The following is a 14,692-nucleotide window of genomic DNA, read 5'->3' as shown; positions in this document are numbered from 1 at the left end:
CTCATTATGTTGCATGTTTATAGCAGGTAGAGACGTCTAGTTTTCATCTTGGGGGGAAAAACAGTAGTAAATGTTGTTTCATAACCTCCTCAATACATCTTTAATCCAGCGAGTGGTTTTCAGTCATCATTTGATATAAAAATATGTTATTATAATTCTATTTGAGCTATTTTGCGCTAAATTGCGCCAATTCTATATAAAAATGCCCTATCAAATAATGAGCAAAGAAAGTTTCATCAATCACACTGGAAATGGAAGATAGTTCTGTAATTTTACTGTTGTTCTGTAAAATTAAAGTATTATTATAATATTATATACTTATGTTATATTTTACAGTACAATAGTATTATAGAAATCAATTTCTTTATTGGTTTGTTTTATAATAATAATAATAATTATTATTATTGTATACTTTTTATTTTACAGTGAAATAGTATTGCATTAGTTATACATTTCTTAATTGGTTTATTTAATTTGTATTACAATAGTCAATACAATTTAATAAAACTATTTTAATAATAATAAATACAAATTTATATTGTACAATTTTAGTCATAATAAGTAAAATTATTTATTCGTTTTATATTTAATTTTATAATAGTATTACTATAGTAATCTATTTCTTTATTGGTTTATTTAGTTTTAAAAATAATAATAATAATAATAATAATAATAATAATAATAATAATAATAATAATAACTATTATTATTATTATTATATACTTTTTTATTTTATAGTACAGTAGTATTACTATAGTAATACATTTCTTTATTGGTTTATTTAATTTGTATTAAAATATTTAGTAACATTTAATAATAATAAAAAAATTATTAATAATAATACATAAAAACTGTTATTTTCCCATTTTAGTCAATCATACAAGATTACATTCATTCATACAATATACACTCACCTAAAGGATTATTAGGAACACCTGTTCAATTTCTCATTAATGCAATTATTTAATCAACCAATCACATGGCAGTTGCTTCAATGCATTTAGGGGTGTGGTCCTGGTCAAGACAATCTCCTGAACTCCAAACTGAATGTCAGAATGGGAAAGAAAGGTGATTTAAGCAATTTTGAGCGTGGCATGGTTGTTGGTGCCAGACGGGCCGGTCTGAGTATTTCACAATCTGCTCAGTTACTGGGATTTTCACGCACAACCATTTCTAGGGTTTACAAAGAATGGTGTGAAAAGGGAAAAACATCCAGTATGCGGCAGTCCTGTGGGCGAAAATGCCTTGTTGATGCTAGAGGTCAGAGGAGAATGGGCCGACTGATTCAAGCTGATAGAAGAGCAACTTTGACTGAAATAACCACTCGTTACAACCGAGGTATGCAGTAGAGCATTTGTGAAGCCACAACACGCACAACCTTGAGGCGGATGGGCTACAACAGCAGAAGACCCCACCGGGTACCACTCATCTCCACTACAAATAGGAAAAAGAGGCTACAATTTGCACGAGCTCACCAAAATTGGACAGTTGAAGACTGGAAAAATGTTGCCTGGTCTGATGAGTCTCGATTTCTGTTGAGACATTCAGATGGTAGAGTCAGAATTTGGCGTAAACAGAATGAGAACATGGATCCATCATGCCTTGTTACCACTGTGCAGGCTGGTGGTGGTGGTGTAATGGTGTGGGGGATGTTTTCTTGGCACACTTTAGGCCCCTTAGTGCCAATTGGGCATTGTTTAAATGCCACGGCCTACCTGAGCATTGTTTCTGGCAATGTCCATCCCTTTATGACCACCATGTACCCATCCTCTGATGGCTACTTCCAGCAGGATAATGCACCATGTCACAAAGCTCGAATCATTTCAAATTGGTTTCTTGAACATGACAATGAGTTCACTGTACTAAAATGGCCCCCACAGTCACCAGATCTCAACCCAATAGAGCATCTTTGGGATGTGGTGGAACGGGAGCTTCGTGCCCTGGATGTGCATCCCACAAATCTCCATCAACTGCAAGATGCTATCCTATCAATATGGGCCAACATTTCTAAAGAATGCTTTCAGCACCTTGTTGAATCAATGCCACGTAGAATTAAGGCAGTTCTAAAGGCGAAAGGGGGTCAAACACAGTATTAGTATGGTGTTCCTAATAATCCTTTAGGTGAGTGTACAATGCAATATACAATCATACAATAACACTGGGATTGTATTGCAGTTCTGTAAATAAATGTATTATTTATTATTATTATTATTATTAAATACTCGATTTTTCATTTCACAGTACAATAGTAGTGCTATAGCAATACATTGTGTTGCAAGCATGTGAGAGCCCAGAGATATTTTCCCATTTTAAATCCAGTTCTATGTAAAAATGCCCTAACTATTGGTAGTCAACTGACACCAACGTGACAGTCAACAAATGAGTCACAAATGAGATGTTAAAATTAGAGTTGAGATTGCTTCTAGTCCATATTAGGTTCCACATGATGTATACAGCAAATATGGGCAAATCTAGGTATCCCATACCGTGTATATTACACATCCTGCATTCCTCATTCCTCCAGTGTCATTTCAAATATACTGAGAGTCAGATTCAGCAGTCAAGGCTGATGATAGGAAAACTTTAGACTGACAGTGAAAAGCAACAGCAAACCGAACTCCATATCAGGGCTGTTGCCTTTGTTTCCCATTTTTTACACTAATCAAAAGCATGTTGCCATAGGGTATCCACAATGGCATTCGAGAGCCGTAAAGTGTTTGTTTTTTTAACCACCCTGATCTTAATAAGTCATTAATGAGGTAATGAGCTAATTAAAAAGCAGATCCACAACATGAAAAAAAGCTACAAAGAGACACAGGGTAATGCAACCAGTCATTATTTTGCAAACAAAAACTGCTTATCATTTCAAACAACCACGTGACTCACATTTCCTCTAGGACCTCCCTGAGAGCTGCTTCCATTTATTCACAGAGCAACCTGTGATTAATATCATGCGGTTCGCTCTTTCCTATCATTATCATGTATAAACTGTCAAAATACTTAAAAGGGGCCATATTTTACACTTCTAAAGCATTTCAATTTCCCCCTTAAGTTCACTTATCCTGTTAGTCAAGGGCTCTTTCACAGAAAACAGTTCTCTCGCTGAGCCTCTGATTGTTTTTGGCTACTGCACCTTTCAAATTTCCATATGTAAATGAGCTCTGGTATGATTGGCCAATCTCACAGTTCACACTATCATTCATCCGGATGGACAAGGGCAGGCCTATTCAATTAGTTTCATTCGAGGGCCGCATTATCAAATCGAAAAGTTGAGGTGGGCCGGTGGGTTGGTTTGGGGGTTTCGCTTATTTATTGAAACATAACAGTTTCAATAAATAAGTTAAAGTAACCCTAAAAAGTGTGGTATTTACTTGGAAATGTGGTACCCAACAGTATGCAAATATATAAAACCACATAAAAAACTTGATAATTTACAGCTGTGTACAACTATTTTAAATTATTTATACAAACTTATAGCTGTTGGTGAGAAATAATAATTATTTTATTTATAATTGTTATGCTTAAATGAAAATATTCTAACAGTGAGACTTAACCACAGGCTACTCGCTCCCACTGTATAAAAAATGCCTAAACACAAGTTAAAAACTATACGCACCTTTACAAAGAAACTGACATAATTTCATAACAAGCATTAATTATATATTCCTCTACCCACCTAATAAAACTAATGCAATAAAAATCACTATATTTACTATTATACTATATAATATTATAGTAGGCTATATATATTTACTATATTTATTTATTACTACATAGTATTCAATATAAATATTGCACATTTCTGCCCAACCATGGTAAATTACTACAGTACATTCATGGTAAATGTTTGTAAGGGTGATTAGGGGATTTAAAGTCTTCTAATTTCGTTCATGCCACAATGTTTCTCCTGCTTTCCTCATCAGTCTTGTTGGGAATGTTGAGGCTGTTTCATCCGATTTAATACTAATTAAATCATCGAGTGATTTGTGGTTTGTAACGGAGAGGTGTCTGTCGAACTGAAACGCTTCCCACTGGTTGTCGCAACGCTATAGTGTCCGGGACCGGGAGTAAACGCAACTCCGTGCAGGGCCGTGCTGAAACAACTAGTGAAACAACTGAAAACATCGCTATTTGTTTGTTATACTGTACTGAACGAGAAACCGCTACAGATGATTCAGTGACGGAGCGGTCCGAATGAATCCGAATAGTTTTAGGCCCCGTCCACACTACTGCGTTTTCGTTTAAAAACGGAGAACTTTTGCTACGTTTGCACCTCCCGTCCACACTAAAACGGTAAAAACGGAGACCCAAAACGGAGAAGTTTAGAAACGCTGCCGACCCGTTTTTCGTTTTGAATCTCCGGAGGGCTTTTAGTGTGGACGGGTCAAAACGGAGGACTTTAGAAACGATGACGCAGAAGCTCACGCTCGGCTCTATGATTGGGTGTCATCGGTCATGGCGTATCCTTCCCTTCCTTCCCCAAATTCTGCATTTTACAATGCTATAACTGCCAATTCGATCGATGTTTGACAATTCTCGTGTGCAGCGGTAATGTTAGCTACTTTCTTCTTCATCAAATCTGAGGAATAGTCAATCCGTTTCCTGTTTACACCGGCACGCGCATGCCCAGTGTTGGTGAATGGTCACGTGATCCGCGTTTTCAGTCGTTTTAATGTGGACGGAGATCAATTCTAATACGCAGCTAAAAACGCTGGTGTAGACGGAGATCGTATTCGTTTTAATTCTCCGTTTCTAAACAAAAACGCAGTAGTGTGGACGGGGCCTTAGACCGTTATGTAAGCGCGTTTAGAATCGAACCAAAAGAATGATTCATTCACGAATGATTGGTAGCCTATCGCTGGTTCAGTCGACATAAATTCGGGACACATATAATAACTGCTGAAATATTCGCACGTAAAACGTTTCTCAGGTCAATCGGAGCGAGTATCAAACTGAATTAGCCGCACCGCCAGGAAAAGAGGAGGAGGGAGGTTGGTGCCGCATGGAGATGATTGACGGGCCACATTTGGCCCGCGGGCCGCCAATTAATTAGCCCTGGACTAGGGAGTTTAAAGGGACAGTTTACCCAAAAATGTAATCATTTACTCACTGTTCCAAACATGTATGAATTTCTTTCTTTTGGGAAACACGAAATCTGAAAAATTGAATCCGTACATTTTCTGTCTACATAATGAAAGTTAATGGACCAATACTGGAAAAAATGATTCGTTGAAATTAATCAATTTTTTTATCGTAAGTGGTTGCATTCAATTGATTTTATCTACATTTAAACAAATGCATTAAGTTGAATTTAATCAATTTTAGTTCAACTTAATGCATTTGTTTAAATGTAGATAAAATCAATTGAATGCAACCACTTACGATACAAAAAATTGATTAATTTCAACGAATCATTTTTTTCAGTGCATTTTACTTTCATAATAATTATAAATTCTGTTGTTATTTTTTTGGCAGAAAGTCAGTCCTATAGGTTTGGGACAACATCAGTAATGATGACAGATTACCTTTATCACTTTATGAATGAACAGATGTTGGTATATAAATAATGGTGGTCATATGTTAATGAGCTCCTGTTGGTGACATTGTTTTTGCAGCTTAATATTCACTAATGATCTGGGAGAACTGTGGAGAGAGGAAGAAAAAATGCAGTTTTCCAAGATATGTCCCTTTAAATATTATAAACCATATGTTGAAACAACTAGCACTTGGTCTCCATGAAAACACCATATCTACACAGCGTGTCTTGTGCAGCCCTGCTCGAGCAGAGGAAAGGTGAAAGAATTACAAAGGGAATCGAAATCAGCAACCGGCCAGGTCCCGGATACAGCTGTGAAGAAGTCAGCTGTAAAAAACACACCAACACAAGCCTATTTCTAACCCATAGACTTAAGACCCCATTAGTGCCACCTCAGTACCTCTAATCTTCTCCTCTCTCTTCTCTCATCCCTCCTTCTGACTCCCTCCCTCCTGCTCTCCCTCGATTAAACAGTATTAAAGACAGGAACGGAGAAAAGGGAGGGGGGAAAAGGGAGGGATCTCATTAGGAGGAGTTTTTCTCTTCACGCTGCACAGCACTGGACGCCATCCAAGAGGGGCTTAACACATATGCTCACACACACAAACACACACACACCACACCTAAAGGGCTGGGAGACACGGTGCATGACATCTCCTTAGCTTTCTCGTACTATGTCACATACAGAGTGTGCGCATGTGTGTGTGCGTTTTCTCCGGGGGAAGATGTTTTAGTGCAAGAGCAAGCCTGTTTCTCCCTGGAGATAAAGTACCTGTCAGACAACAGCATCTTCACTGGAGCACAGCCTGCCAGACAAGGGCATAACACACACCCACAAATACACACAAACTTATAAACATGTTTATACTTATGAGCATATACAGTGAAGAGTCATATTCCACAGAGCAGTCTTGACAGAAGGAAAATTGCATTTAGTGGAAACGTTAACCATTCGGCAGAAGGAATATTGCCATTCGTCGCAAAGTTACTTATTTGGCAGGGAAAACAGCAATTTGTGGCATAGGTAACATTATTTCAGAGAGAAAAAACACCCTTCAATGCAAAATTTAATCATTTTGCAGAGGCAAAATTGCCATTTGGGGCAAAGTTAACCATTCGAAAGCCATACAATTTGAAATTCTTGGCAAAATGAACCATATTACAGAGACAAAAGCGCCACTTGTAGCAGAGAGAATGTATATAACATCTACTTTTTTTGTCTATATTTGCAACAAAAAAAAAAAAGTTAAGCATTTTGCAAAGAAAACTAATGTCATTTACAGCAAAGTTAAGCATTTTGGAGAGAGAAAATTGTTATAAGTGATAGTTAACCAATTTTCAAAGAGAAAACTACCATACAAGTGTCAGTGCCATTTGATACCATTTGAACCATTGGGCAGACAAAATATTGACATTCATGGGAAAGTTAATCATTTTGGAGAGAGAAAGTGTAATTTACAGCAAAGTGAACTATTTTGAAGAGAGAAAATTGCTTTAAGTGTAATTACCATGGCATACCATTGGTGGGAAAGCTACAATGCATGAAAAATATAACCATTTTTAATTTTGTGCCAAAGTGCCATTTGTGGCAAAGTTAGCCATTCAGCAGGCAGAATATTGACATTTGTGGCCATTTTGTCAAGAAAATATTAGTATTTTTGACAAAGTTCATTTTGGAGAGAAACAAACTATCCCACTCATGATAAAAATATAATTAAACAAAATAAAAATAAAAATTGTGTTAACCATTCATTCATTCAGCTGACAGAACACTGACATCTGTGGCAAAGTTAACAACTTTGTACAGAGCAAATCGCAACTGATGGAAAAGTGAACTATTCTGTAAACATTGTTAGGCGTTTGTGGGAAAGTTAGCCACTTTGATAATAGAGAGTTTGCTAAATTTGACACACACACACACACACACGCGCGCGCCTACACACCTGTCCTTCTACGATCCATTTGGAGATGGCGGTTTTGCCGTCACTGCCGGGGCGGAACTTTATGGTGGCGGAGCGAGGACTGATGTTAGCGATGATCAGATTGGAGGGAGCACCAGGTAGCTCTGTTTACCAACACAACAAAACATATTTATGTCACTCACAAGCTGCTCTAATTGAAACATTTCGACATTTTCTGTTCTGTTCACTGCCTGTTTTCTCCATCCTGTGTCTTCATTATCCTTCAAAGAAAACTCCTGTAAATGGGCCCATAACTCACTTCAGAGTCGATTAGCTTTTGTGTACAGCAGTGCGCATTGTGTTTGGGTATATGATTAATTGGTAATTAAATGGATTGATAATGATATTTGGCTGGTTCACGGTGGCTCATTCAACAGTAGATAAAGCTCGTTCTTTCCTGACTCCACAGCATATCAGTGGGAGATAATGAGTGTAGCTTGGCTTTTGGTCATCATCATTTATTTCATGTTCTCTCCAACACGCGCGCACACACACAGCGACCCCAAGAGCTTCGTACTGACTCTATGTGATGTATTACAGTCTTACTGACTGTGTCTCGGATTGCTGGTCTATGTGAAATATGCGCCCCACTGCGGCATCCTGTTTCATGTGCTGAATTTCCTTTAGATTTTGAACATGGTGACTATCACGGATCCCCAAGGGAGAATTTGATGCATTAAAGTGATGCTAGCATTGAAGTCTGTGTTTGTTTGAGAGTGTGGAGACCTGGCGGCAGTCCTGTTGAGATGGTCGATGAGGTGGCAGCGCCGGTGCCGGCCTGTGTTACGGCAGCCACCTGCAGAGTGTACGTGGTGAGTGAAGTGAGCCCGGTCACTTTATACGCCAGCGTGGAGTTGGACAGAGTCTGAGATACGCGGGTTTCGTTCTGACCGTCCTCCTCCCAACACAAGACGTAACCTATGGAGAGGAGGAGAAAGAGAAATGTAGGCTTAGTGAACCACTTCACTGCTTGATGTCTACAGTAACCTTCTCTTATAATTGGCTGATTTGAACTTTCTTTACGGTCCCTTGCATGGATCATGCTTCACACTGAAGATAAAGAGAATCAATTAACTCACAGCTACTGTAGATAGAACAGGGGCTAGTTGTATAAACTTAGCCATTGAGTTAAAGGGATAGTTCACTTTGAAATTAAATTTTGGTATGTTTTAGCTTACCTCAAGGGCATCCAAGATGTAGGTGTCTTTGTTTCTGCAGTAGTTTCAATTTTGATATTTTTAGGTCAAACCGTTCTTGTCTGTCAGTCATTTCATGCAGGTCTATGGTCACTGTCTCAAAGAGCATGCACAGAGTCCAAATTAAAACAATTCCCCATCGTCCAAATTAAACAATTCCCCATCGTAAGTACACACTGATGGCCTAAGACGCGAAACGAGCGGTTTGTGTGAGAAAACGAACAGTATTTATATCGTTTTTACCTCTTGTAACACAGCCACGTCCAAGTGATCTGAGGGCGCGCGCGCATCCTGCTGTGTGACGTGTGCGCAGACTGGTGCAGAGATATATACACTAGATGTCGCCTTGGCTACGGCATTCGTTAAGAACTGCCGTAGCCAAGGCGACATCTAGTGTACATATATATATGCACCAGTCTGCATACAGATCACTTGGACGTGGCTGTGTTACAAGAGGTAAAAACGATATAAATACTGTTCGTTTTCTCACACAAACCGCTCGTTTCGTGTCTTAGGCCATCAGTGTGTACTTACGATGGGGAATTGTTTAATTTGGACGATGGGGAATTGTTTTAATTTGGACTCTGTGCATGCTCTTTGAGGTGGTGACCATAGACCTGCATGAAATGACTGACAGACAAGAACGGTTTGACCTAAAAATATCAAAATTGAAACTACTGCGGAAAAAAAGACACCAACATCTTGGATGCCCTTGAGGTAAGCTAAAACATACCAAAATTCAATTTCAAAGTGAACTATCCCTTTAAGACTGTCTTAAGAACTAGCAGTTAGTTCTAACTTTTCACATTCAAATTAGACCAATTTACCAGAAAAAGTAATGACAAGTCTTGAAGAAAAATGAAAAATTACTAACTTTTAAGACTAGTGTAAGAAGGTTATGCAACCAAATCCAGAGCGTTGTTGTGGAGTAATTAACTAAAAGTAGAGTAATAACGCAACTCACTCTACTTACTAATATGTAACATGACAGTAAATCAGGTATTTTCAAAATCATGATTCATGTAACCAAATTCAAACTTCACACTTTTTTCTTTTTAATTTTTTGCAATAATAATGTGTGGAGAAATGAATTGTCATTTTTGTAATCTGCATCACATCTCATGTTATGTACTGTATTTCACCCAAAAAAAAAAATTCTTTCATTATTTACTCCACCTCATGTCGTTCCAAACCGTAAGACTAAAATGAGTAAACTACAATATTTTTGGGTGAACTATCCCTTTAATAGCATTCTGTAATGCAAATGACAGTAGTGAAAATTAGATTTGACGTCATTTTAAATTACAGTTTGACTGGTAGTGACAGAATGTGACATTTACCTTGATTTTTTTCATATTTCATCTCAACCATTTTCACAACAATTAATGTTTATTTAGATTATCAAATATTCAAATGTTAAATGTTTAAAATTATTATTTTTTATATAAAAATATACTTAATTTAAAATTTGAAATATATATTTAAAAAAAAAACATTTTATGATGTTTTTTCATATTTTAACATTGAAATTCTAGGTTTGGGACAGGGGTAAAATAATCAAATCAATCCATGAAAGGCATCTGGAAACTAAACAAAATAAATAAAAGTTTCCAAGTTTTAAATGTGATCTTAATAAAACAACAACAACAATAAAGTTTTAATAAAAGTCAATCCCTAGGACACCTTCACATGCAGCGTTGGAAAGATTAGTGAGAGTTCCTGTGAATTGGTGGGTGATCTGTAGCTGTGATTGGATGATTGAGCCTGTTCACCTGTGATAATGCCATTCTTGTCTTCTGGTTCCTGCCAGCTGATCCTCAGAGATGTGTCCAAGATCTCAGTGAAGCTCACTTGAGTCACGAGGCCCGGTTCTACAACACACAAACATAAAGGTAAAGGTGCACTCAGCAATGTTACTGCATGTTAACTGACACTCTTTCTCTGGTAAATGTAAATATTATATTATATTATTATTATACTTGTAACATGTATATTCTGTTATGTTCTGTTTTGCTTAAGTTTCCTGTTTTTTGCCTGAGTTCCCAGTTTCCCTGGTTGTTAATTAGTTCCTGCACCGGTTCTGTTTTATGTTGATTACTCTCCCTATGTATGTAGTTCTTTCAGTTCACTGTTCGGTCTCTTCAGTGTTTAAGTGTTGTAGCTTTGTTTTTTTCTCCTGTGTGTTCTTCTGAATTATTAAAGATTGTTCCCTCACATCTCCTGTGTCGTGCGTGTTATAAAGCCACACAGTAACATGACATGTTATGTCATGTCATATTTACACCTAAACAGATGAATTGTACTTTTTTAATCTAACGTTTTACCTTTAAAAACAGCAAAATGATTTTTAGCTCTGAAGTCAGCATGCGTTAGACCCCTAAAAAGATCTCAAACATTTTTTTATGGATGAATGCATTTAAATTCTGTTCATGCTAGTGCTTTTTTCTGAGCGCGTAAGCATACAAAAAGTGTGTTTTTATTAGAAGTAGAAGTTCAAATACAGAGGTCAAATACAGAGATGGACATAAAACAACTGAAATCTTTAAACAACATAGCCTCATGATTTCATTGTCTGCGGGGGATATACAACTATGAATACACAGCAGGTTTGTTGAAGCCCTGACCTCAAATATGTGTGTGTGTGTGTGTGTGTGATTGTGTGAGTGGAATAAAGCTTCTTATTTATTGGGCACTACTTTACGGACACTTTAAAACCCGCTCATGTTAAAGGATTACCCTGCAACCTCAGTCCGCAAGACCATAATACTCCCAACGAAGAGCTTGTTGCTGTGGAATCGTTGCATCACAAATGCAAACAGGCGAAAGCAAATTATGTGTTTGTTGGCAATTACCCACACAAGTTAGCAGTCATTTAGTGGTTAATCAATCATGCATACACACCCCCGCAAGACAATCCATCTGACAGGCGAACATGACAGTTGCCTGAAAAGCGCAGTGGTTAATGTGTGCGGATAAAGCTTCAATCTCATTAGATCTAACACGCGTGTGCCAAAGCCTCATGACCCGCACTGTCAAGCGGACCTTATCAGAGGAAGTCGTCACGCTAGACTGACAGGTTAATCAATCACGTGCTTATGAGAACGTAATACTCCATTCAACTCACTGCACTGCAGATCAATTACTTTTCAATTCAATTTTTTTTGTCAAAGTGTCGCTCATTCAGACCAAGAGGTCAAGGTTTAGCTGGTTAGCATAGTCCCTGCTAATAGACGCTATAAATACACCATATGGATTCAAAAAGCATTTTTCTCTATAAATGGATGTTTAAAAATCGGAGTTGATTCTGAGCAGTGTTGTCATTGTTAACTTAAACTAAAACCATACATTTTTTGTTTATTTAAATAAAGCTGAAAAAGAATCAAATAAAAAAGAAATATCAGATGCAAAAAAATTAACAAATATTAGTTAGCATTTGTCGACTAACTGAAATAATTAAGTTGAAGTAATTAAATTATTTAAAAAACTAAATAAAACTAATAAAAATGACAAAAGCTTATAAAATGACAAAAAAAATTATTAAAATGAAAAATATTAAAATATTACTAAAATATACAATAATCTTGCATAAATAATACAAAAATAACACAAATTCTGATATATATCATATATATCATAGCTGATCTTTTACAAGTGGCCAATTGTTTTTGTTGTGAAATAGGCACACTTGATGCTTACTCATTTAGCTAATGCTAACGGATAGCTTTAGGCGGGTATTTCAGACCTCCTTGGTTTTAACAACTTTTATTCATTGGTTTCAATTCCATTCTTAGGAAAATTAAACCCGAAAGATTCAAAACAACCAGGAAACCTCAGTCAAAATATCCAGTTAAAGATCCAGACAAAAACGAAGCGAATTTCCCACATAACGCTCGCACGAGCACGCTGCTAAGTCTTTCTACATTTACATTTTACATTTATGCATTTTGCAGACGCTTTTATCCAAAGCGACTTACATTGCATTTCAAGGTTCACACATTGACATTCTTAACAATTATTGCTTTCCCTGGGAATCGAACCCATGACCTTGGCGTTGCAAACACCAACGCTCTACTCTTTGAGCTACAGAAAAACAGTAGCTCTTCTAGTACAAATAAGCAGAGAGATGAGAGAGCGAGACTTGTGTGTCTAACCTGTTTGTGTGATTGAGCTATTCATGGGAAACAAGCTCCTGTGGCTTAACAGTGTAAAGAAGACCACATGCTGTTATCATCTGATGAAAATTACATTGTCTGTTAACAGCTGCACATGCATTCACACACATTTCCAAGTGTATACATGCATGGTGGGACAATCAATAGCGAGCACATGTGCATTGACTGAAAGGAGTGATCCTGCTTCAATAATTGCAGGTTAGTCAAGGCTGATTCTACGTGCCTGTGGCATGATGGGAAAACAGCGTTTGGTTGGCCAATATATATTCAGCGAAAAGACTAATCAATGACGATGTGAAAAGCACAATTACGTGGCAAATTGCGGCATGCATAGTGAAAGGGCCAAATTTCTCCTCCTTATCGATTTTGGTGACTGAAATGTCAAACAAACAGGCTTGTTTCTCAAGCATCTCTTTCTCAAAGCCTCCTGGACAGTTTTCAAGTAAAGAGCATACTGTTAGTCGATTGTCTCCAATTAAATACAGACAGACTGTCTGTAAGAGTGTGTGGGTATCTGCAAGAGTGTGAAATATGATTTTACATGTCAGGAGTGCAAGCAAAACATTTTATCCCAGAGGACACGTTTATTGCTTAGAGGTTGCTCTTCATTGCTCAGGAGACGAAATAGAGCTCTCAGTTCTTTTTATTTATTTTTTATTGAAGTATCAACTTTCTGCTAAAATAGAGAGCAGAAACAAATGACACCATTTCTGACCAACAGTAACTGTATATAACATTAATGTGGATGGAATAATTCAGATAATTTAGTCTTGAAAGAATCTGAAGAGAAATAAGAGCATTCTGTTTTTGAAAATGTTGAGATCTTTTCTGAAGCTTGAGAGATATATGAGTGATTACTATATTTTTCTAAGGAGAAATATCAGACTTAACAGGAGACTTCAATTCATATGGGAACATCCATAGTATGGGAAAAAAATACAATGGAAGTCAATGGGGCCCATCAACTGTTTGGTTACCAGCATTCTTCAAAATATCTTCTTTTGTGATCAGCAGAAGAAAGAAATACATACAGTTTGGAACATCTTGAAGGACAGAAAAAGATGACAGAATTCCCATTTTGTAACTATCCCTTTAAGCAAAAACCTCAATTTGACCTCATTGCTGATTTGGAAAAACAATTGAGATATTAATCAAGATCCTATTTGTAAAAAAAAATTATTATGGGACCCAACCAATCAAAAGGCAATGAAACACTGGTTACACTTCACAATAGTCAAATTTTTTTAACATTAGTTAAATAATAAGTTATTAAATAAGTTAACATTAGTTATTGTGTTATAAATAATAATAACACAATCATTTTAGATCAGATTCCAATCGGATACACAAATAATCGGATTTGGACTGACAGTGTTGAACGTAGCCAAAACGTCTTTTTTTGTAGTGTGTCTACTCACTGTCAGCATGTGTCTGGATGAGCTGTGTTGTGCTAGCTGGCCCATCGCCAGGCGTGGTAAAGCACAGCACCGCCGTCTCATACCATGTGAACTTTCTTAAATTGCTAACGTAACCATAGTGACGTGACCCGTGGAACTCGGGGGCAATGGTCACCATGGTAATGCATTCCGGACAGTGTTCGGGCCACACCAGCAGCTGTGAGAGAGATGCGAAATAACAACAAGACATAAACAAAACGTGATTAACATACATTGTTAGGTTTTAATTACTTTTGTTTTATTTATTTGAATTTAAAGCTGCTGTTTTTGCAGGCATTTAGCCAATCAATCATGAATACACTCCCCCAGAAGACAATAAAAATGCCAGGCAAATTTAATTGAATATTTTACCTCTAACGGAACATGTGAG

The 14,692-nt window shown here is 37.1% G+C and overlaps 1 protein-coding gene across 1 annotated transcript in view; it reads right to left on the bottom strand.

The window, feature by feature from the left end:
• Positions 1 to 14,692, bottom strand: part of sdk1b (sidekick cell adhesion molecule 1b) — a 246,457-nt gene that overhangs the window by 52,272 nt on the left and 179,493 nt on the right. Inside the window, exons 21-24 of the mRNA XM_079896655.1 lie at positions 14,284 to 14,479; positions 10,466 to 10,564; positions 8,224 to 8,415; positions 7,480 to 7,601 (exon numbers count right to left, since the gene is read on the bottom strand). Coding sequence (XP_079752781.1) covers positions 7,480 to 7,601; positions 8,224 to 8,415; positions 10,466 to 10,564; positions 14,284 to 14,479 — 609 coding nt within the window. The remainder of the gene's footprint in view (positions 1 to 7,479; positions 7,602 to 8,223; positions 8,416 to 10,465; positions 10,565 to 14,283; positions 14,480 to 14,692) is intronic.

This window comes from Squalius cephalus (assembly GCF_949319135.1).
Source record: "Squalius cephalus genome assembly, chromosome: 2".
Classification (NCBI taxonomy): Eukaryota; Metazoa; Chordata; class Actinopteri; order Cypriniformes; family Leuciscidae; genus Squalius; species Squalius cephalus.
The sequence above is the reverse complement of the archived record's forward strand: the minus strand, read 5'-3'. Positions and strand labels throughout refer to the sequence as shown.